Source organism: Pecten maximus, chromosome 11 (assembly GCF_902652985.1).
Source record: "Pecten maximus chromosome 11, xPecMax1.1, whole genome shotgun sequence".
Taxonomy (NCBI): Eukaryota; Metazoa; Mollusca; class Bivalvia; order Pectinida; family Pectinidae; genus Pecten; species Pecten maximus.
This window is the reverse complement of record NC_047025.1, coordinates 35,854,997-35,878,508: the sequence shown is the minus strand read 5'-3', so window position 1 is coordinate 35,878,508 and position 23,512 is coordinate 35,854,997. Positions and strand designations below refer to the sequence as shown.

The 23,512-nt window shown below is 36.9% G+C and overlaps 1 protein-coding gene across 5 annotated transcripts in view; it reads right to left on the bottom strand.

Moving 5' to 3' along the window:
- Window positions 1–6,528: 6,528 nt before the first annotated feature.
- Window positions 6,529–23,512, bottom strand: part of LOC117337387 (charged multivesicular body protein 4b-like) — a 30,356-nt gene continuing 13,372 nt past the window's right edge. The window contains exons 2-5 of one of the 5 annotated variants that reach the window (XM_033898359.1): window positions 14,414–14,591; window positions 13,164–13,278; window positions 7,925–8,045; window positions 6,529–7,400 (exon numbers count right to left, since the gene is read on the bottom strand). In XM_033898359.1, coding sequence (XP_033754250.1) covers window positions 7,339–7,400; window positions 7,925–8,045; window positions 13,164–13,278; window positions 14,414–14,591 — 476 coding nt within the window. In that variant the 3' untranslated portion in view covers window positions 6,529–7,338. Of the gene's footprint in view, window positions 7,401–7,924; window positions 8,046–13,163; window positions 13,279–14,413; window positions 14,592–18,641; window positions 22,288–22,603; window positions 22,738–23,294; window positions 23,410–23,512 lie in introns of those variants that run through there. The other 4 variants (XR_004534804.1, XR_004534803.1, XM_033898360.1 and 1 more) reach the window with 4 other exon arrangements.

Below are 23,512 nucleotides of genomic sequence, written 5' to 3'. Positions count from 1 at the left end.
AGTTAATCTGTCAATACAGGCCACTCTAGGTGGCAAGGAAAAGCGGTCCTTATAGACAGGTAGCCTAAATCTTATTGTTGAACTATACAAGTGGCCTTTACAGACGTCTTTGTGACCTAAAGGTGACATTTACAGACATGTCTTTGTTATATAGAGGTGACCTTTACATAATGTCTTTGTTATATAGAGGTGACCTTTACATAATGTCTTTGTTATATAGAGGTGACCTTTACATAATGTCTTTGTTATATAGAGGTGACCTTTACATACATGTCTTTGTTATATAGAGGTGACCTTTACAGACGTCTTTGTTATATAGAGGTGACCTTTACATACATGTCTTTGTTATATAGAGGTGACCTTTACAGACGTCTTTGTTATATAGAGGTGACCTTTACATAATGTCTTTGTTATATAGAGGTGACCTTTAAACACACGTCTTTGTTATATACAGGTGACCTTTACATACATGTCTTTGTTATATAGTGGTGACCTTTACACACATGTCTTTGTTATATAGAGGTGACCTTTACAGACATATCTTTGTTATATAGAGGTGACCTTTACAGACATATCTTTGTTATACAGTAGTGACCTTTACATACATATCTTTGTTATATAGAGGTGACCTTGACATAATGTCTTTGTTATATAGAGGTGACCTTTACATAATGTCTTTGTTATATAGAGGTGACCTTTACATACATGTCTTTGTTATATAGAGGTGACCTTTACATACATGTCTTTGTTATATAGAGGTGACCTTTACATAATGTCTTTGTTATATAGAGGTGACCTTTACAGACATATCTTTGTTATATAGAGGTGACCTTTACAGACATATCTTTGTTATATAGAGGTGACCTTTACAGACATGTCTTTGTTATATAGAGGTAACCTTAACAGACATATCTTTTTTTATATAGAGGTGACCTTAACAGACATCTTTGTTATATAGAGGTGACCTTTACAGACATATCTTTGTTATATAGAGGTGACCTTTACAGACATGTCTTTGTTATATAGTGGTGACCTTTACATACATGTCTTTGTTATAAAGAGGTGACTTTTACATACATGTCTTTGTTATATAGAGGTGACTTTTACATACATATCTTTGTTATATAGAGGTGACCTTTACATAATGTCTTTGTTATATAGAGGTGACCTTTACATAATGTCTTTGTTATATAGAGGTGACCTTTACATAATGTCTTTGTTATATAGAGGTGACCTTTACATACATGTCTTTGTTATATAGAGGTGACCTTTACAGACATGTCTTTGTTATATAGTGGTGACCTTTACATACATGTCTTTGTTATAAAGAGGTGACCTTTACATACATGTCTTTGTTATATAGAGGTGACCTTTACATACATATCTTTGTTATATAGAGGTGACCTTTACAGACATGTCTTTGTTATATAGAGGTGACCTTTACAGACATATCTTTGTTATATAGAGGTGACCTTTACATACATGTCTTTGTTATATAGAGGTGACCTTTACAGACGTCTTTGTTATATAGAGGTGACCTTTACAGACATATCTTTGTTATATAGAGGTGACCTTTACATACATATCTTTGTTATATAGAGGTGACCTTTACAGACATGTCTTTGTTATATAGAGGTGACCTTTACATAATGTCTTTGTTATATAGAGGTGACTTTTACAGACATATCTTTGTTATATAGAGGTGACCTTTACAGACATGTCTTTGTTATATAGAGGTGACCTTTACAGACATGTCTTTGTTATATAGAAGTGACCTTTACAGACATGTCTTTGTTATATAGAGGTGACCTTTACAGACATGTCTTTGTTATATAGAGGTGACCTTTACAGACATGTCTTTGTCAGGCTTGATAAATGTTTAAACTGAGGTTGATATTTCAGTATGTGTTCATTTTCATATTAGCTTTTGACTCCTTCTATAGAGTTACAAATCTCAAAACACTTAATCAAAGGTAAGAACAGATTAGGTTTTAGCAGTTGCAAATGTTGTTCTTGATTAATGATAATTATAAAATTTGTAACAGAAAATTGATTTTTTGATTAACAAACATTTTTTTTTAATCCTAAAGTAGAAACAGACATTTAGCAATGCTATTTTTCTGATTGCTGTTATCTGAAGTTTTATCCATTTGAACATACATGTACATGTATCAGTATTTTTTCATCTCAAAATAAACTAATATCAAACAAATCCAGCATTAAATTTCAGTAAATACAAAATAGTTAACATCATAATTAGAAACTAAATGTGACATGCATTTCTCTCATAATTCACAAATTTGTTTTCCAGGATGTGATTTCTCTGTCGCCTTCTAGGTTGTGATATCTCTGTCACCTCAAGGTTGTGATATCTCTGTCACCCCTAGGTTGCGATATATCTTTCACCCTCTAGGATGCAATATTTCTGTCATCATTTAGGGTGTGATATCTCTGTCACCCTCTTGGTTGTGATATCTCTGTCACCCCTAGGGTGTGATTTCTCTGTCACCCCTAAGGTGTGATATCTCTGTCACCCTCTAGGTTGTGATTTCTCTGTCACCCCTAGGGTGCGATATCTCTGTCACCCCTAGGGTGTGATATCTCTGTCACCCTCTAGGTTGTGATTTCTCTGTCACCCCTAGGGTTGTGATTTCTCTGTCACCCCTAGGGTGCGATATCTCTGTCACCCCTAGGGTGTGATATCTCTGTCACCCTCTAGGTTGTGATTTCTCTGTCACCCCTAGGGTGTGATATCTCTGTCACCCCTAGGGTGTGATATCTCTGTCACCCTCTAGGTTGTGATTTCTCTGTCACCCCTAGGGTGCGATATCTCTGTCACCCCTAGAGTGTGATATCTCTGTCAACCCTAGGGTGTGATATCTCTGTCACTTTCTAGGGTGCGATATCTCTGTCACCCTCTAGGGTGCGATATCTCTGTCACCCTCTAGGGTGCGATATCGCTGTCAACACTAAGGTATGACAGGTTGCAATACAATGATGTCACAGTGACAATACAATGATGTCACAGTGACAATACAATGGCGTCACAATGACAATACAATGACGTCACAGTGACAAAATGATGTCGGTGACTACAATGACGTCACAGTGACAATGCAATGACGTCACAGTGACAATGCAATGACGTCACAGTGACAATGTAATGACGTCACAGTGACAATGCAATGACGTCACAGTGACAATGCAATGACGTCAAAGTGACAATGCAATGACGTCACAGTGACAATTCAATGACGTCACAGTGACAATACAATGACGTCACAGTGACAATGCAATGACGTCAGTGACAATGCAATGACGTCACAGTGATAATACAATGACGTCAGTGACAATGCAATGACGTCACAGTGACAATGCAATGACATCACAGTGACAATTCAATGACGTCACAGTGACTACAATGACGTCACAGTGACAATTCAATGACGTCATAGTGACTACAATGACGTCATAGTGACAATACAATGACGTCATAGTGACAATACAATGACGTCACAGTGACAATATAATGACGTCACAGTGACAATACAATGACGTCACAGTGACAATGCAATGACGTCACAGTCACAATGCAATGACATCACAATGACAATTCAATGACGTCACAGTGACAATTCAATGACGTCACAGTGACAATTCAATGACGTTACAGTGACTACAATGACGTCACAGTGACAATACAATGACGTCACAGTGACAATACAATGACGTCACAGTGACAATACAATGACGTCACAGTGACAATACAATGACGTCACAGTGACAATACAATGATGTCACAGTGACAATACAATGATGTCACCTCAACAATTCAATTACATCACATCAACAATGTGTTGCAAGGCAATTTTTGTTTCCAATATTGGAACAACTGGATCCTGCTTAAATAAAATAGTCTGATGGGAGAAAAATAATCATACCCTACCTTGAGGATGTGATAGAGAAATCTCCATCCCTCGGGATGATATTCTTGATTGTATAATCCTCAGATTAATTAGACAACCTATATAATATCACCCCTTGGGTTAGAGATAACAGTTTAAGTGACTGTTTAATGTCATATCAAACCAATCTACCTAAAAAATATACTGGATAACAAGTATAAAGAGATCTAACAACCAATAAAACAGCATGTATACAGTACATGTATATATATATATATATATAGATATGTATAAAGTCAAAACAAATTCAGATCACAAACCATCACATTGTCACATATTCAACACATTTATAACACACTAAGAAAACTGACGCTGTTACTGTAATCTGTCACAAAAGTCACTGTAGTCTGTCACAAAAGTCACTGTAGTCTGTCAGTATAGTCACTGTAGTCAGTCACTATAGTTACTGTAGTCTGTCACTATAGTCACTGTAGTCTGTCACTATAGTCACTGTAGTCTGTCAGTATAGTCACTGTAGTCTGTCAGTATAGTCACTGTAGTCAGTCACTATAGTTACTGTAGTCTGTCACTATAGTCACTGTAGTCTGTCACTATAGTCACTGTAGTCTTTCACTATAGTAACTGTAGTATGTCACTATAGTAACTGTTGTTTGTCACTATAGTCACTCTAGTCTTTCACTATAGTCACTGTAGTCTGTCACTATAGTCACTGTAGTCTGTCACAAAAGTCACTAGTCTGTCACTATAGTCATTGTAGTATGTCACTATAGTAACTGTTGTTTGTCACTATAGTTACTGTAGTCTGTCACTATAGTTACTGTAGTCTGTCATTATAGTTACTGTAGTTTGTCACAATAGTTACTGTAGTTTGTCACTATAGTAACTGTTGTTTGTCACTATATTTACGTAGTCTGTCACTATAGTCACTGTAGTCTGTCACAATAGTTACTGTAGTCTGTCACTATATTACTGTAGTCTGTCACTATAGTTACTGTAGTCTGTCACAATAGTTACTGTAGTCTGTCACAATAGTTACTGTAGTCTGTCACTATATTACTGTAGTCTGTCACTATAGTCACTGTTGTCTGTCACTATATTACTGTAGTCTGTCACTATATTACTGTAGTCTGTCGCTATAGTCATTGTAGTCTGTCACTGTAGTCTGTCACTATAGTTACTGTAGTCTGTCACAATATTACTGTTGTCTGTCACTGTAGTCATTGTAGTCTGTCACTTTAGTCACTGTAGTCTGTCACTATAGTTACTGTAGTCTGTCACTATATTTACGTAGTCTGTCACTATAGTAACTGTTGTTTGTCACAATAGTTACTGTAGTTTGTCACTATAGTAACTGTTGTTTGTCACAATAGTTACTGTAGTTTGTCACTATAGTAACTGTAGTATGTCACTATAGTTACTGTAGTCTGTCACTATAGTAACTGTAGTCTGTCACTATAGTCAATGTAGCATGTCACTATAGTCACTGTAGTTTGTCACTATAGTCACTGTAGTCTGTCACTATAGTCACTGTAGTCTGTCACTTTAGTCACTGTAGTATGTCACTATAGTAACTGTAGTATGTCACTATAGTAACTGTTGTTTGTCACTATAGTCACTGTAGTCTGTCACTATAGTCACTGTAGTCTCACTATAGTTACTGTAGTTTGTCACTATAGTCAATGTAGCATGTCACTATAGTCAATGTAGCATGTCACTATAGTCAATGTAGCATGTCACTATAGTCAATGTAGCATGTCACTATAGTCAATGTAGCATGTCACTATATTCACTGGGGAGAGTCAGATCACTTTAACAGTAGTTTTCTGTTAGTAATATCTTTTAACAACAACGAAAGGGAGAGAAATCTTTTAGAACAGAAATCCAGAAAGGTAAAGAAAGTGTTGTGGTTTATCTTCTAGGTGAGAACTTCTGTTCAATAATTAACTGTTATCTTTCTTTACTTAAACAATAAGTTTTTGTTGTGAAGGTACGGTATTCTACATTAATTACAAAATTTATAAATAAAGCATTACATGTTGTATATTTACTTTAACAAAGTACATGAAACCAGGTACTTCAATCTAATAAACCTACAGTGTACTTACAAAATCACATCAGTGGTACACTTAATAATCATTTTCATATGTATACATAGAAAATCATGATAGAAAAAAAGAATTCGATACAGAATGTCTATATGACATCTTTTCAAAAGAGATATCAGGCTGTATTCACACTAGTGAAGTAAGCAACCTTCTATAGAGTTTGATTAAGTATTCTCTCTAGAACAAAGGTGAGATATACCTATACATACAGGGGCACTTATTAGGCCAAATGTAGTAACATCATACATTAGAAAGCCACAACAACATACACATATGAACTGTAGCTATAAATATATACAATTTTATAAAATGATAGAAAAATGGTTTTATTTTTGAGTGTAGAATTAATATCATGAAAGGATATTAGATAGATCTATAATGAATGGAGTTGAAATTTCATCACTTGTGAGCACAGCTCAGTGATAAACAAAACCCTCAGATATAAAATAAAACAAAACTACATCCATTCTATGTAAAGTGGGAGCATGTAGATAATCTATAACAATTACTAACTAGGATATTTCACCTTAGACCTGTTTGTTTATAACAACTTACTAACTAGGATATTTCATCTTAGACCTGTTTGTTTATAACAATTACTAACTAGGCTATTTCATCTTAGACCTGTTTGTTTATAACAATTACTAACTAGGATATTTCATCTTAGACCTGTTTGTTTATAACAATTACTAACTAGGCTATTTCACCTTAAAACAGTTTGTTTCAAACGTTGTGAGATCCTTGTCAGTTGTGAAATTTACATTTTAGGCTAGTCGTTATATCTTATTATTGAAATATCGTCTTTACGTGCATATCCATACAGACCCGTATGAAACATATCCGAGCCTTCGGGGAGAGAGAGACAGTAACAATAGAGGGAGTTGTTACGTATAAGTATAACAAGGTGAAATTTTTATACAAAGATGTAAAACAACACATTTAACAGGAAGAGTGGATGATCTCTTTTGTTCCATAGAAATAAATATCAAAATGACAGTTTCTCCACCACTAATACAATAATGAAGTTCTAGCTCGCCCAGGCTGCGAGTTAATAACGAAGATCTAGCTCGCCCAGGCTGCGAGTTAATAACGAAGTTCTAGCTCGCCCAGGCTGCGAGTTAATAACGAAGTTCTAGCTCGCCCAGGCTGCAAGTTAATAACGAAGTTCTAGCTCGCCCAGGCTACGAGTTAATAACGAAGTTCTAGCTCGCCCAGGCTGCGAGTTAATAACGAAGTTCTAGCTCGCCCAGGCTGCGAGTTAATAACAAAGTTCTAGCTCGCCCAGGCTGCGAGTTAATAACGAAGTTCTAGCTCGCCCAGGCTGCGAGTTCCTTCATGTCATCATCATCCTCAGGCTGGGCAGTTTTCTCTGCAATACAAACACATTAGACATCACGGTCAATTCTACTTTCACATACGTACAATTATTACAGTACACGAGTAGTGGTTTATATAGTAATTATACAATGCTCACTCAGACAATCTAATTAGTCTTATGATTACTGCTCCTCAGATATCCAACATTCTCATTACAAACATCTACCACCTGGAGCCTTAACCAATATCACAACACCAAAACTGGTACATTTTACATATTGTAAAATTCCACTGTTAAGGTACAATGTATTATGTGCTATTTTTAGCCATTTTTGAACATAGAAGAAATTTGTGAAAATTAAATACATGACTGAAAATAAAATTCACAGAAAATTACAGCTTGTTTTGTAATTTCAGTGAAAAATTCATGCTTTCTGCTTTAAACTTAAAACTGATGATCAAACTAAACATAAGGACCATCAAACTGAGAATATAGTATATGTGGTGATAAGACTGGTAACTGAGAATATAGTATATGTGGTGATAAGACTGGTAACAAATGTATATATATCTTACTTTTGTGTTTTGGTTCCTGGGTAGGTACAGAAGGTAGATCATCCATTATTGGTCCAACATTAAGTAACTGTTCATCTAGATCCTCCTGTTCCAGCTCTTCTAACTCGGCCAATAGGTCATCCTGTGGTCAAATATTATACTGGTCAGTATATGGTGTCAAACATCAGGACATCCTTCAATCATATCCATTCTACATATTTCATTTCTAAGGTTTAAACTTTTTACAATCATTTTACTGATTTAATTTCATCATACCTAGGGAATTGGTTTGGTCTCTTTGGAGTCTACATGTCACAACACACTCTAAACATGTACCGTAAATAACTAATCCACATCCTCTCCACAACTTACAGGATAAGACACACTCTAAACATGTACCGTAAATAACTAATCCACATCCTCTCTGAAGCCTACAGGACAAGACACACTCTAAACATGTACCGTAAATAACTAATCCACATCCTCTCCACAACTTACAGGACAAGACACACTCTAAACATGTACCGTAAATAACTAATCCACATCCTCTCTCCACAACTTACAGGATAAGACACACTCTAAACATGTACCGTAAATAACTAATCCACATCCTCTCCACAACTTACAGGATAAGACACACTCTAAACATGTACCGTAAATAACTAATCCACATCCTCTCCACAACTTACAGGACAAGACACACTCTAAACATGAACCGTAAATAACTAATCCACATCCTCTCTCCACAACTTACAGGACAAGACACACTCTAAACATGTACCGTAAATAACTAATCCACATCCTCTCTCCACAACTTACAGGATAAGACACACTCTAAACATATACCGTAAATAACTAATCCACATCCTCTCTGAAGCCTAAAGGACAAGACACACTCTAAACATGTACCGTAAATAACTAATCCACATCCTCTCCACAACTTACAGGATAAGACACACTCTAAACATGTACCGTAAATAACTAATCCACATCCTCTCTCCACAACTTACAGGATAAGGCACACTCTAAACATGTACCGTAAATAACTAATCCACATCCTCTCCGAAGTCTACAGGACAAGACACACTCTAAACATGTACCGTAAATAACTAATCCACATCCTCTCCACAGCTTACAGGATAAGACACACTCTAAACATGTACCGTAAATAACTAATCCACATCCTCTCTCCACAACTTACAGGATAAGACACACTCTAAACATGTACCGTAAATAACTAATCCACATCCTCTCCACAACTTACAGGACAAGACACACTCTAAACATGTACCGTAAATAACTAATCCACATCCTCTCCACAACTTACAGGACAAGACACACTCTAAACATGTACCGTAAATAACTAATCCACATCCTCTCTCCACAACTTACAGGACAAGACACACTCTAAATATGTACCGTAAATAACTAATCCACATCCTCTCCACAACTTACAGGATAAGACACACTCTAAACATGTACCGTATATAACTAATCCACATCCTCTCCACAACTTACAGGACAAGACACACTCTAAACATGTACCGTAAATAACTAATCCACATCCTCTCTCCACAACTTACAGGACAAGACACACTCTAAACATGTACCGTAAATAACTAATCCACATCCTCTCCACAACTTACAGGATAAGACACACTCTAAACATATACCGTAAATAACTAATCCACATCCTCTCTGAAGCCTAAAGGACAAGACACACTCTAAACATGTACCGTAAATAACTAATCCACATCCTCTCCACAACTTACAGGATAAGACACACTCTAAACATGTACCGTAAATAACTAATCCACATCCTCTCTCCACAACTTACAGGACAAGACACACCCTAGACATGTACCGTAAATAACAAATCCATATCCTCTCGCCCCAACTTACAGGACAAGACACACTCTAAACATGTACCGTAAATAACTAATCCACATCCTCTCTCCACCACTTACAGGACAAGACACACCCTAGACATGTACCGTAAATAACTAATCCACATCCTCTCTCCACAACTTACAGGACAAGACACACTCTAAACATGTACCGTAAATAACTAATCCACATCCTCTCTCCACAACTTACAGGACAAGACACACCCTAGACATGTACCGTAAATAACAAATCCATATCCTCTCGCCCCAACTTACAGGACAAGACACACTCTAAACATGTACCGTAAATAACTAATCCACATCCTCTCTCCACCACTTACAGGACAAGACACACCCTAGACATGTACCGTAAATAACTAATCCACATCCTCTCTCCACAACTTACAGGACAAGACACACTCTAAACATGTACCGTAAATAACTAATCCACATCCTCTCCACAACTTACAGGATAAGACACACTCCAAACATGTACCGTAAATAACTAATCCACATCCTCTCTCCACAACTTACAGGATAAGACACACTCTAAACATGTACCGTAAATAACTAATCCACATCCTCTCTCCACAACTTACAGGACAAGACACACCCTAGACATGTACCGTAAATAACTAATCCACATCCTCTCTCCACAACTTACAGGACAAGACACACTCTAAACATGTACCGTAAATAACTAATCCACATCCTCTCCACAACTTACAGGATAAGACACACTCCAAACATGTACCGTAAATAACTAATCCACATCCTCTCTCCACAACTTACAGGATAAGACACACTCTAAACATGTACTTACCTCATCCACATCCTCTCCAGTCTACAGGAAAAGATACCTCCAGACATGTACTTACCTCATCCACATCCTCTCCAGTCTACAGAACAAGACACCTCCAGACATGTACTTACCTCATCCACATCCTCCCCAGTCTACAGGACAAAACACCTCCAGACAAGTACTTACCTCATCCACATCCACCCCAGTCTACAGGACAAGATACCTCCAGACATGTACTTACCTCATCCACATCCTCCCCAGTCTACAGGACAAAACACCTCCAGACAAGTACTTACCTCATCCACATCCTCCCCAGTCTACAGGACAAGACATCAGGACAAGACACCTCCAGACATGTACTTACCTCATCCACATCCTCCCCAGTCTACAGGACAAGATACCTCCAGACATGTACTTACCTCATCCACATCCTCCCCAGTCTACAGGACAAGATACCTCCAGACATGTACTTACCTCATCCACATCCTCCCCAGTCTACAGGACAAGATACTTCCAGACATGTACTTACCTCATCCACATCCTCTCCGAAGCCTACAGGCCAAGATACCTCCAGACATGTACATACCTCATCCACATCCTCCCCAGTCTAAAGGACAAGACACCTCCAAACATGTACTTACCTCATCCACATCCTCCCCAGTCTACAGGACAAGATACTTCCAGACATGTACTAACCTCACCCACATCCTACCCAGTCTACAGGACAAGATACCTCCAGACATGTACATACCTCATCCACATCCTCCCCAGTCTACAGGACAAGACACCTCCAAACATGTACTTACCTCATCCACATCCTCCCCAGTCAACAGGACAAGACACCTACAAACATGTACTTACCTCATCCACATCCTCCCCAGTCTACAGGACAAGATACTTCCAGACATGTACTTACCTCATCCACATCCTCCCCAGTCTACAGGACAAGATACTTCCAGACATGTACTTACCTCATCCACATCCTCCCCAGTCTACAGGACAAGATACTTCCAGACATGTACTTACCTCATCCACATCCTCCCCAGTCTACAGGACAAGACACCTCCAGACATGTACTTACCTCATCCACATCCTCCCCAGTCTACAGGACAAGATACCTCCAGACATGTACTTACCTCATCCACATCCTCCCCAGTCTACAGGACAAGATACCTCCAGACATGTACTTACCTCATCCACATCCTCTCCGAAGCCTACAGGACAAGATACCTCCAGACATGTACTTACCTCATCCACATCCTCCCCAGTCTACAGGACAAGACACCTCCAAACATGTACTTACCTCATCCACATCCTTCCCAGTCTACAGGACAAGATACTTCCAGACATGTACTTACCTCATCCACATCCTCCCCAGTCTACAGGACAAGATACCTCCAGACATGTACTTACCTCATCCACATCCTCCCCAGTCTACAGGATAAAACAGCTCCAGACATGTACTTACCTCATCCACATCCACCCCAGTCTACAGGACAAGATACTTCCAGACATGTACTTACCTCATCCACATCCTTCCCAGTCTACAGGACAAAACACCTCCAGACAAGTACTTACCTCATCCACATCCTCCCCAGTCTACAGGACAAAACACCTCCAGACAAGTACTTACCTCATCCACATCATCTCCAGTCTACAGGACAAGATACCTCCAGACATATACTTACCTCATCCACATCCTCTCCAGTCTACAGGACAAGACACCTCCAGACATGTACTTACCTCATCCACATCCTCCCCAGTCTACAGGACAAGATACTTCCAGACATGTACTTACCTCATCCACATCCTCTCCGAAGCCTACAGGCCAAGATACCTCCAGACATGTACATACCTCATCCACATCCTCCCCAGTCTACAGGACAAGACACCTCCAAACATGTACTTACCTCATCCACATCCTCCCCAGTCTACAGGACAAGATACTTCCAGACATGTACTTACCTCATCCACATCCTCCCCAGTCTACAGGACAAGATACCTCCAGACATGTACTTACCTCATCCACATCCTCCCCAGTCTACAGGACAAGACACCTCCAGACATGTACTTACTTCATCCACATTCTCTCCGAAGCCTACAGGACAAGATACCTCCAGACATGTACTTACCTCATCCACATCCTCCCCAGTCTACAGGACAAGACACCTCCAGACATGTACTTACCTCATCTACATCCTCCCCAGTCTACAGGACAAGACACCTCCAGACATGTACTTACCTCATCCACATCCTCCCCAGTCTACAGGACAAGATACCTCCAGACAAGTACTTACCTCAACCACATCCTCCCCAGTCTACAGGATAAAACACCTCCAGACATGTACTTACCTCATCCACATCCTCCCCAGTCTACAGGACAAGATACCTCCAGACATGTACTTACCTCATCCACATCCTCCCCAGTCTACAGGACAAGACACCTCCAGACATGTACTTACCTCATCCACATCCTCCCCAGTCTACAGGACAAGACACCTCCAGACATGTACTTACCTCATCCACATCCTCTCCAGTCTACAGGACAAAACACCTCCAGACATGTACTTACCTCATCCACATCCTCTCCGAAGCCTACAGGATTGGAGATAGCCTCTGATATCTCATTGGCCACCTCCTGCTGATCAGCTACCTCATCCATCATGTTGTGAACTTGATCCACATCTCTATAAACAGCCATATAGAGAGTTTAGTTGATATGTGTACTGTGTATAGGTTGGAGATTCAAAAGTAAGATATTAGATGTAATTGTTGTTTCTATACATTATAAGTACATGTGATATTAATAAACTGGATCAGACCCATAGTTTGTGATAATTCTTGTAATATACTGTATAGTCAGTAATATTTACTTGGGATTATAATTCCTGTAATATACTGTATAGTCAGTAATATTTACTTGGGATTATAATTCCTGTAACATACTGTATAGTCAGTAATATTTACTTGGGATTATAATTCCTGTAACATACTGTATAGTCAGTAATATTTACTTGGGATTATAATTCCTGTAAGATAGTTTAGTCAGTAATATTTACTTGGGATTATAATTCCTGTAATATACTGTATAGTCAGTAATATTTACTTGGGATTATAATTCCTGTAAGATAGTTTAGTCAGTAATATTTACTTGGGATTATAATTTCTGTAACATACTGTATAGTCAGTAATATTTACTTGGGATTATAATTCCTGTAACATACTGTATAGTCAGTAATATTTACTTGGGATTATAATTCCTGTAAGATAGTTTAGTCAGTAATATTTACTTGGGATTATAATTCCTGTAATATACTGTATAGTCAGTAATATTTACTTGGGATTATAATTCCTGTAAGATAGTTTAGTCAGTGATATTTACTTGGGATTATAATTCCTGTAATATAGTTTAGTCAGTAATATTTACTTGGGATTATTATTCCTTTAATATAGTGTAATTGCAAGTGTTATAATCAGGATTTTATGTGACACTGAAGTCAACTCAAGAAGAAGGATGAAAGATAACTTACTTATATATTTTTTTTTTTAATTTTTTTTTTTATAATTTTCCAAAATAAATCACTTTTCCAATCAAAATGAAAGTCAATCAGTTCTTATTAACTAACACTTTCATTTTAACTATTTTCTTTAGTTTTTCTTACAAGAAAAAACTCAAGAACATGCAGACTGCATTTGACAAATAAACCTTTCAAATCATTTCTGATGAGGAAAAGTTCAGAAACTGATTGACCAGTTAAACATATGAAATGTAATTGTGTTTCAGTGCCGAATGCAGGAAATCAGATCAGTTGAGTGACGTACAGGTTTTTGTGGGCTCCCTTCATCGCCTTGGCAGCGACCCCCATGACCTTTAGGACCTCTGTGTTGGTGCTGGCATTCTCTAGAGCCTCTCTCTGGAACTCTATCGTTGACAAGGTGCCATCAATATTCGTTAGCTGCTTCTCATATCGCTTCTTCCTCTTTAGGGCTTGAATGGCAACTGAAATAGGAATGACATATTTATATATCTGTAAGTTACTGAATCATCATATTAATGCTGATAAATATTCAGAATTGTTTATATTGTAAGTGACTCCAATTTTGAGAGGATTCATGTTCAGCTTTAAATAAACAAAAGGTCGATAGGGCCTGTATCACTCACCTGGTTGGATTTGACCAAAAGTCTAAATATGTGCATGTTCAATTTGTTAATAAAGCTAAATATGGTTATTGGGAACAGTTCCTAACAGCTTCAAAGATTAAAAACCCAGAAACCAATCCTGACTCCACTGAAACATAATGTCATACACTGCTTAGTTCCAGAGAAGTCATTTATATCTGTATTGCCAAACGGACTTCTATTGGCTCCGCCCCTCAGGCCCCTGAGGGGGTCAGCCCCATCATTTGTACAATTTAAATCTCTATCCCAAAGAAATTCTACAAGTTAAATATGAGTGATATTTTAACGACATTCTAATTATGGTCATCTATAAAATTTTGGCAGGTTTTAGTCATAGGTACAATAACAATGGCCTACCAGCACTAGAGGTAGCTTCACATAAATCATTGGCCATGTGACAGCCTGGAAACAAACTGTTTCTAGTCAGATGTTACTGGTTGGATCCTGATGGAAACAATCTTTTCTTGTAAAAGAAACAATATGTGCATGGTCTTTATTTTACGTAAGCTGCCTAGCATCTACACATCAATGCAGCAGCATGTTGGGAATGTTCAGGATAACTTTCAAGTTATGAAGAAGAGTATCACAGGGCAGAGCAATATATCTCAACCCCTTGCCTGTTCACCACAGCTATGGAGTTTTGAAGAACAAGATTACCACAGGGCAGAGCAATATACCTCCATCCCATTCCTGTTCACCACAGCTATGGAGTTTTGAAGAACAAGATTACCACAGGGCAGAGCAATATACCTCCATCCCATTCCTGTTGATTGTAACTAGATTTTTGAAAAACAAATGCAGCAGAGGGCAGAGCAATCTACCTCAACCCCTTGCCTGTTCACCACAGCTATGGAGTTTTGAAGAACTAGATTACCACAGGGCAGAGCAATATACCTCCATCCCATTCCTGTTCACCACAGCTATGGAGTTTTGAAGAACAAGATTACCACAGGGCAGAGCAATATACCTCCATCCCATTCCTGTTCACTCTAACTAAAGAGTTTTGAAGAACAAGATTACCACAGGGCAGAGCCCCACTCGATTTGCACTCTTCTAAGAAGAGAAGCCTTCTACGAAGATCGTATTCCGTTATATGTAAATCGAGTAAACCTGGAGAATATAACCCAAAATAAACAAGTTTTTAAGTTTTTCAAACACTATGACACAAATATGTGCATGTATGTGTCATATATCCTTCTCTAGTGAAACTCATCACTCGCACACTTAAAACATGGTCGCCGCCATCTTGGAAGATAAATCTTCCAGCTTCGAGACAGAAGAGGTAGAAGATCTTCCAGAAGCAGAAGAGCTACAAATCGAGTGACCGGAAGATATATTCTAGAAGGAGAAGAGTGCAAATCGAGTGGGGCTCAGAGCAATATACCTCCATCCCATTCCTGTTCACTCTAACTAAAGAGTTTTGAAGAACAAGATTACCACAGGGCAGAGTAATATACCTCCATCCCATGCCTAAATGACACATGTACATTCTTCCTTCAAAATGCATGAAAATATGGAAATGTGCTATATTCTGAAGTTTATGAAAATACAACTATTCCTATAGAAACAAATCCTAGCGAGATCAACAAATTAAGAATATCCAATTGGTTGGGATTCTCTCTTTCTTTGAGGCTTTGTATAAAATATTACTCTGTAACCATCTCATATATAAATTCCGCATGAACTGTTGTTACCTTGCAGCATGACATTTCTGGTGCAGTGTTACCAGGTATATAATTTATTAAAGTGATATCAAAATATTATTAGATGAGACAAAATTCATGAGCCATGATTGAGGAACCCATCATCTCTATATGAAAGGGATATCACCGGGAGGGTTTGGATTAATTAAGTCGGACACTCCTCTGTCACCTTCAGAATTGTTTCCCTCAAGTCGAGATCCCAGTCTCAACTGGGTCAAAAGATTGACTTAATCTCCTTTCCCTATCGTTTGTGATGGAAACACCTACCCTGGGAAATAAGCTATCTCTATTGTTTGTGATGGAAACACCTACCCTGGGAAATAAGATATCTCTATCGTTTGTGATGGAAACACCTATCCTGGGAAATAAGCTATCCCAATCGTTTGTGATGGAAACACCTACCCTGGGAAATAAGGTATCTCTATTGTTTGTGATGGAAACACCTACCCTGGGAAATAAGCTATCTCTAGCGTTTGTGATGGAAACACCTACCCTGGGAAATAAGCTATTTCTATTGTTTGTGATGGAAACACCTATCCTGGGAAATAAGTTGAATTAATCTCCTTTCCCTATCGTTGGTGATGGAAACACCTATCCTGGGAAATAAGCTTTTCCATCTATCCTGGGAAATAAGCTATCCCTATTGTTTGTGATGGAAACACCTATCCTGGGAAATAAGCTATCTCTATTGTTTGTGATGGAAACACCTATACTGGGAAATAAGCTATCCCTATCGTTTGTGATGGAAACACCTACCCTGGGAAATAAGCTATCTCTATTGTTTGTGATGGAAACACCTATCCTGGGAAGAGGTCTTCCCCGAACACCAACTCTGGTTAGGGTGGGGTGTTTACATAGGGGTTAAGGTGTGTTGATATGGAGTTATAGTCTGTTACAGAAATATCATAAATGTAAGAACACAGGTAAATCAACTCACCTGTTAGGTGTTCAGAAAATCATCAGCTGTTAATGATTGCCAAACTGTTTAAGAGGTAGTGTATAATACCAAGATTCAAGATTTTTTATTTCACTCTGACACACTTAAGTGTGTAACAAGAGATCAAACAAAACATATCAATTGTATAACATGGCAACGAGAGTAGATGGACAAATTGAAAGATCCAACAGGCTGTAATGAAATAATGACATTTTCATATACACAATATTTTTTTAACTTTATTGTTTTTTAGAATTGTTTGTAATTTTGCAAGAAATATGCTTATCAATTTTATTAATCGTACATTACCCATTGCAAACATTGCTTTCATATATACCAGAGACGTAAATATCACGTCACGGGAACATAGAATTTGTCTGCAATGTTTTACTGGAGTTGGATTCGAGTATCATTATTTATTTTTATGCCCAGATATATATGTAATTAGTTATTATACATGTAGCCCATCTATTCATAAAATGAAAGGATTATTATCATTATGCAGTATTAGAGTATTATCAAATCTATCAATGTTCATCCAATTACTAGAAAGACATTTGAAAAATAATATGTGAATTTCAAACATCAATTTGTAAAATATGTATATTGTAAAAATATGGAAAAGATATGTTCTTAAGCTTACATGTTATCATAAGTACTACATTATAGTTATTGTATTGAATGAACTTTTATGCAGTGTATACTACAAACTTTGTCTAAATGTATGAGAAATGTTACAGTGAAAACTATACCTGATTCATATACCTGAGTTGACCCTATTTTTTACCTGTGTTGGTATTCTGTATTGAAACAGACTATAACTCAACTTCAAAGAACTTCCTACATAAACACCTTCCTTTGTCTTTACCAGAGTTGGTGTTCGGGGAATGAGCCCCTGGGAAATAAGCTATCTCTATTGTTTGTGATGGAAACACCTATCCTGGGAAATAAGCTATCTCTATTGTTTGTGATGGAAACACCTATCCTGGGAAATAAGCTATCTCTATTGTTTGTGATGGAAACACCTATCCTGGGAAATAAGCTATCTCTATTGTTTGTGATGGAAACACCTACCCTGGGAAATAAGCTATCTCTATTGTTTGTGATGGAAACACCTACCCTGGGAAATAAGATATCTCCTAGCTATAGGGATACTAGCTCTGAGGAGGAACCATGGCCCAACCAATATCTGTCTGTAAAATGTTGTAATAAAAGACAGAAACAAAATAGTGATAATTAAAAACTGTTTTACTATCAACATATCATTTTAATATAGTTTAACAATACATACCAGTAAATGGTACAATTTCAGGTGAATTCTACTCTTTTTTTTAGACAATTGCATGTTTAATGCTTTCAGGAAGTCTAACTGAAAAGCCATTGTATCCTGATCAAGACTTTGTGTTCTTCACAAACACTATGGACATTTGCTGTGCTATTATTTCCTAGACAAGACTAAGGATTATCTCTGTGCTCCACCATTAACTGTATATTTCGGTACGAGGACTCCACCATTAACTGTATATTTCGGTACGAGGACTCCGCCATTAACTGTATATTTCGGTACGAGGACTCCACCATTAACTGTATATTTCGGTACGAGGACTCCACCATTAACTGTATATTTCAGTACGAGGACTCTGCCATTAACTGTACATTGATTGGAGGTTGTCATACATTATCAGGACATATATTTCTGTTCCCCAACCGTTCCTCTGTAGGAAGCCAAAATTAACTTGTGTACCCAGGTATCTGGTCATTTGGACCGAGTCAATTCACTACCAACAAAGGGACCCATCTACTTACCAAAGGAACGCACATAATACATTTAATTATTTGCCAATATTTATCGGATGATTTATTCAGAGCATTTTCACTCGTACAGGCTGGAATCCTTAATATGGAGCCAAACTATAGCAAACTATAGCAAAATACACTTATAAAATAATATAAAGTGCACACAATGAAGGACATAAATAGAATGTGATTTTTTTTTTCAAAAATCTATTAAAGTATTTACATTAAATAACAAACTCAAATGAAAATCACTTTGACAAAACTGTGTGAAAAGACCGGCTTTGGAGAATCCATAGATGTTTTATAATTAAGTAAATCTCAGAAAACAAACATTCATAAATTGAAAGAAGTTTTACATTCCTTTGTTAGAAAGAGAACTCCCTCAGCCCTGGGACTTTGCACCAATTGCCAAGCTACAGTCCACATAGGTATTATGTGTATCAAATTATCCTACACAACATAATATGTGGACAGTGGGTTGAGAATTAGTATTATGTCCGTGTGTTTCTCAGCGTGTTTCCATGGTTACAGCAGTTAAATGTTTAAAGCCTAGAAGAATACATTTGCATTCATTACAAATGAATACCTTTGTGTAGGATTTTAATTTTCAGCTATGTTGAAATTTTCATTTCACCTGTACATTGTTTAAACAGTAAAATTTTCATTTCACCTGTACATTGTTTAAACATTCATTACAAATGAATACCTTTGTGTAGGATTTTAATTTTCAGCTATGTTGAAATTTTCATTTCACCTGTACATTGTTTAAACAGTAAAATTTTCATTTCACCTGTACATTGTTTAAACAGTAAAATTTTCATTTCACCTGTACATTGTTTAAACAGTAAAACAAGGATATATCAAGCAGCAACAGACAGTTAATGCCAATGGATACAGAATAGGGATATCATGGACGTGACCTTCAAACACCATTTAGTGACCTTCAAACACCATTTAATGTAACATTCGAGGTGAGAAGTCATCTAAACTTCACGAGGGAAGTTTTCACGTGACAAACATGACTTAGAACCGTTAAATGAATTATAAAAACTGATAATTACAGTTACATGTGTATTTATATCACAACATTCTACAGCAAGATTGACCCGTAAAATATAGTTATAGTACTTAGTATACATGTACACACATGCTTTTAGATCAAAATATTCCTCTTTTTTTTTTGTCTGCCAAAAATAAACATATACTGTAACTGTCTATGTCGCATAATGTTGTTACCAAGCCATTAAAAATAATCACCAGAAGATGTCTGCTAGGCCTGAAAATGTTAGTAAAATGAAACTACTGTATTTATTTTATCTTTCTATCAAAATATACATAAGAGAGCAGGTTTTGGTAAAGTTTTCTCCAAGGCTTTCATGACATAAATCATTTTTCAGAAGAGCACTACCATAGCTAAATTAATCTTCTTTCAAAAGTGCAGTAAATGTTGCTTTTTAAATAAAATGTTCCTAAGAATTTCAAATTCTCACCACAAACTCTGAACTCTATACAAGCATATCATTTCACTTCACATTGCCATTTTCTATTTGCTGGCTTTATTATCAGTACATGTTTTAAATTAATCGTAGAAATTCCCAACAGAAAATGTAATCCAAAGAAAATTGAAAATGTTCATTAAAAATTAACAGAAAAAGATCAGTCTACAAAAGTAGTGCACAAAGATACCTTCAGTAAGACTTGTTAAAATCAAGGAATCCACAAAATAGCCACATATTGCGTAAAGATCTATTATACCACATATTCAAAGGTACTCAATTTCCAAAAGTCATGTGTAGATGTAGGTTTTATCGACAGTAATATACTTTCATAAAATACAACAGCACAGTCTCACAATACAAAATATGTTCATTTCAAATTTTATTTTCTCATTTAAAACAGAATATCTACACAACTGGAGCTAAAAATGAATAAATTAAAACAAAAAAAGTATCATAATATTTCCAATGCCAATTCAAAGGATCAAATTTTAGTGATATTTCTTTAAGGAATATCCAATTCAAATGAGCTGTAAATAATTATTCACAGAAATTGTATTATGACTATGGTTAATAATCACAACATCTCCACATTCACCTACATTCCAAATTCACTTACATACATATATATATATTCAAATTGATTAGTTAAACATGAAAGGATAGTCTAAGAAGTATGCACATGTTATACAAAATACAAAATATGTTTATAATATATGTTATAGCAGAAAAAGTAATGAAAATACAGTGAAATAATCTATGGAAGTTAAATACAGTTCTCAAAACAAACACATCCAGGGCCAGACATTCTCTATTCAGTTACATGCTTTTGTGAGCAGTCTTAAAACTCAAAGATAGCTCTAAACATCTTAATAATGTTCTGCTTTGTTTAAATTGCAAGTACACATACATCAAAAATATTGATTGACTGATCAAGAGACCGATGAATGTTAATCAAGGTACCAGGAATAAAGATATTAGATTCAAAAATCTTAAGAAACTTTGTACGATTTAGGATCAACTACACTTGTATCTACACTCTACCAAACAAAAAAGCAACTTGTAGTTTTTTTCTTATCTAAGATTCAATCTTACTTTCATCTTCGATTATATACTCTTGATTTAACAAAAACAAGCAAAATTACTGAACAAGGGAGTGGGCTTAATTCCAAGCACAGCTTTTTCACCGGTCAAATGAAGCAATATACACTTTAGTCGTGACTAAACCACAGAGACTTTGTGTGAGACTGGACATGTTCAAGGTGAAATATTAGCAACAGGACATATTAAAATTTCATACACCTATGACAAGAAGGTCAACTGACTGTAGCTATCTCAAGATATGTTTGCAACAGAGTAAAGGTAACCCTAGAATTGTAGCTATCACACTCTCTTTAAATCCTCCGTATTAACACTCAACAAGGCTGTAGTTTCCCTGTCCTGCCTAAAAAGTTCTGCCCACAATCAAAAGTTCAACATAAGGCAAATGTCTTAGTGTGTATCAGCACATTTTTGGTGTCTCTAACTCGCCCAGGCAGCAAGTTCCTTCATATCATCATCATCATCTGCTACGGCAACTTTTTCTGCAACACAACAAAAGTGATAGATAATGTTCTGTTTCACATTTAACTACCAGTTCAAGGTCCAGTATCATAATAAATTTGAAGTGAATGAATGTTGTTTATTTTCTTTCTTTTTTTTACCTTTCTTTCATTTTTTTTATTTTATTTTATTTTCTTGTTACAATAAAGTGACTTTACAGAGAAGCTCTTTTGTAATTATTTGAACGAAAGTCATTTTATTATTCTTCATCCTAAAATCTTCTGACATATATGTGAATACCCTGGAAACCATGGCCTTGTACTACTGTAGCTCTCTGTATAAGGACTGGGTTTGTACTTACTGTTGGCCTTAGGTTCTGCAGTGGGAACAGATGGTAAGTCGTCCAGCCCTTCACTGATGGGACCAATATTTATAAGCTGTTCGTCTAACTCTTCCTGTTCTAGGTCTTCCAGTTCAGCCAAAAGGTCATCCTGTGGGTACAGAATAATCAAACTAGACTTAAAAACAGGGACAGACAAATCATCATAATTTTACTCCAAAACAGATATCTACCCTGATTTTTATGATAAAGATAGCATTTGACTTCTACAAAATGTAAAACCAAGGCACTAATTATCTAGTAAATCCTCTCAACAGCCAATGAAAACATTATGCCTGGCAATTTTCCGACCAAAGCTTTTCATAATTAAGGGAGAATAGAAACAGAATGGGTCTGTTCTGTGGACAGGGATCTTAACCCAAGTGTAAGAATTGTCCTCTGAACTGACCCATGTTTGACTCTTTTCTCACATACTAACAAATAAATAAATTTTCAGTCAGAATAAACAATCATCCACCAAAACCCCAAAACTCCATCGTTGAGAAAGTGGGATTTGCCATTCACAACAACTGGCATCACAAAACAATTGATACAATGACATCACATCAACAGTTCATTATGATGGCATCATAGCGTGTGTCTGCTGTCTTTTCCTACGTCATATGAAATTGAGTTATCTCTTTCCTGGCAACAAAAGGATCTACTTGCCTCATCCACATCCTCCCCAAAGCCAACAGGGTTTGATATAGCCTCGGATATCTCATTGGCCACCTCCTGTTGATCCGCGATTTCATCCATGACATCATGAACCTTCTCCACATCCCTGAAATGAACACATAGCCGGAATTAAAAAGTATGTCAAAAAAGGTATCTGAATTGGTTATTTTACCTTCATAGTTCATCACTTAGATAAGATATCCAGCTGG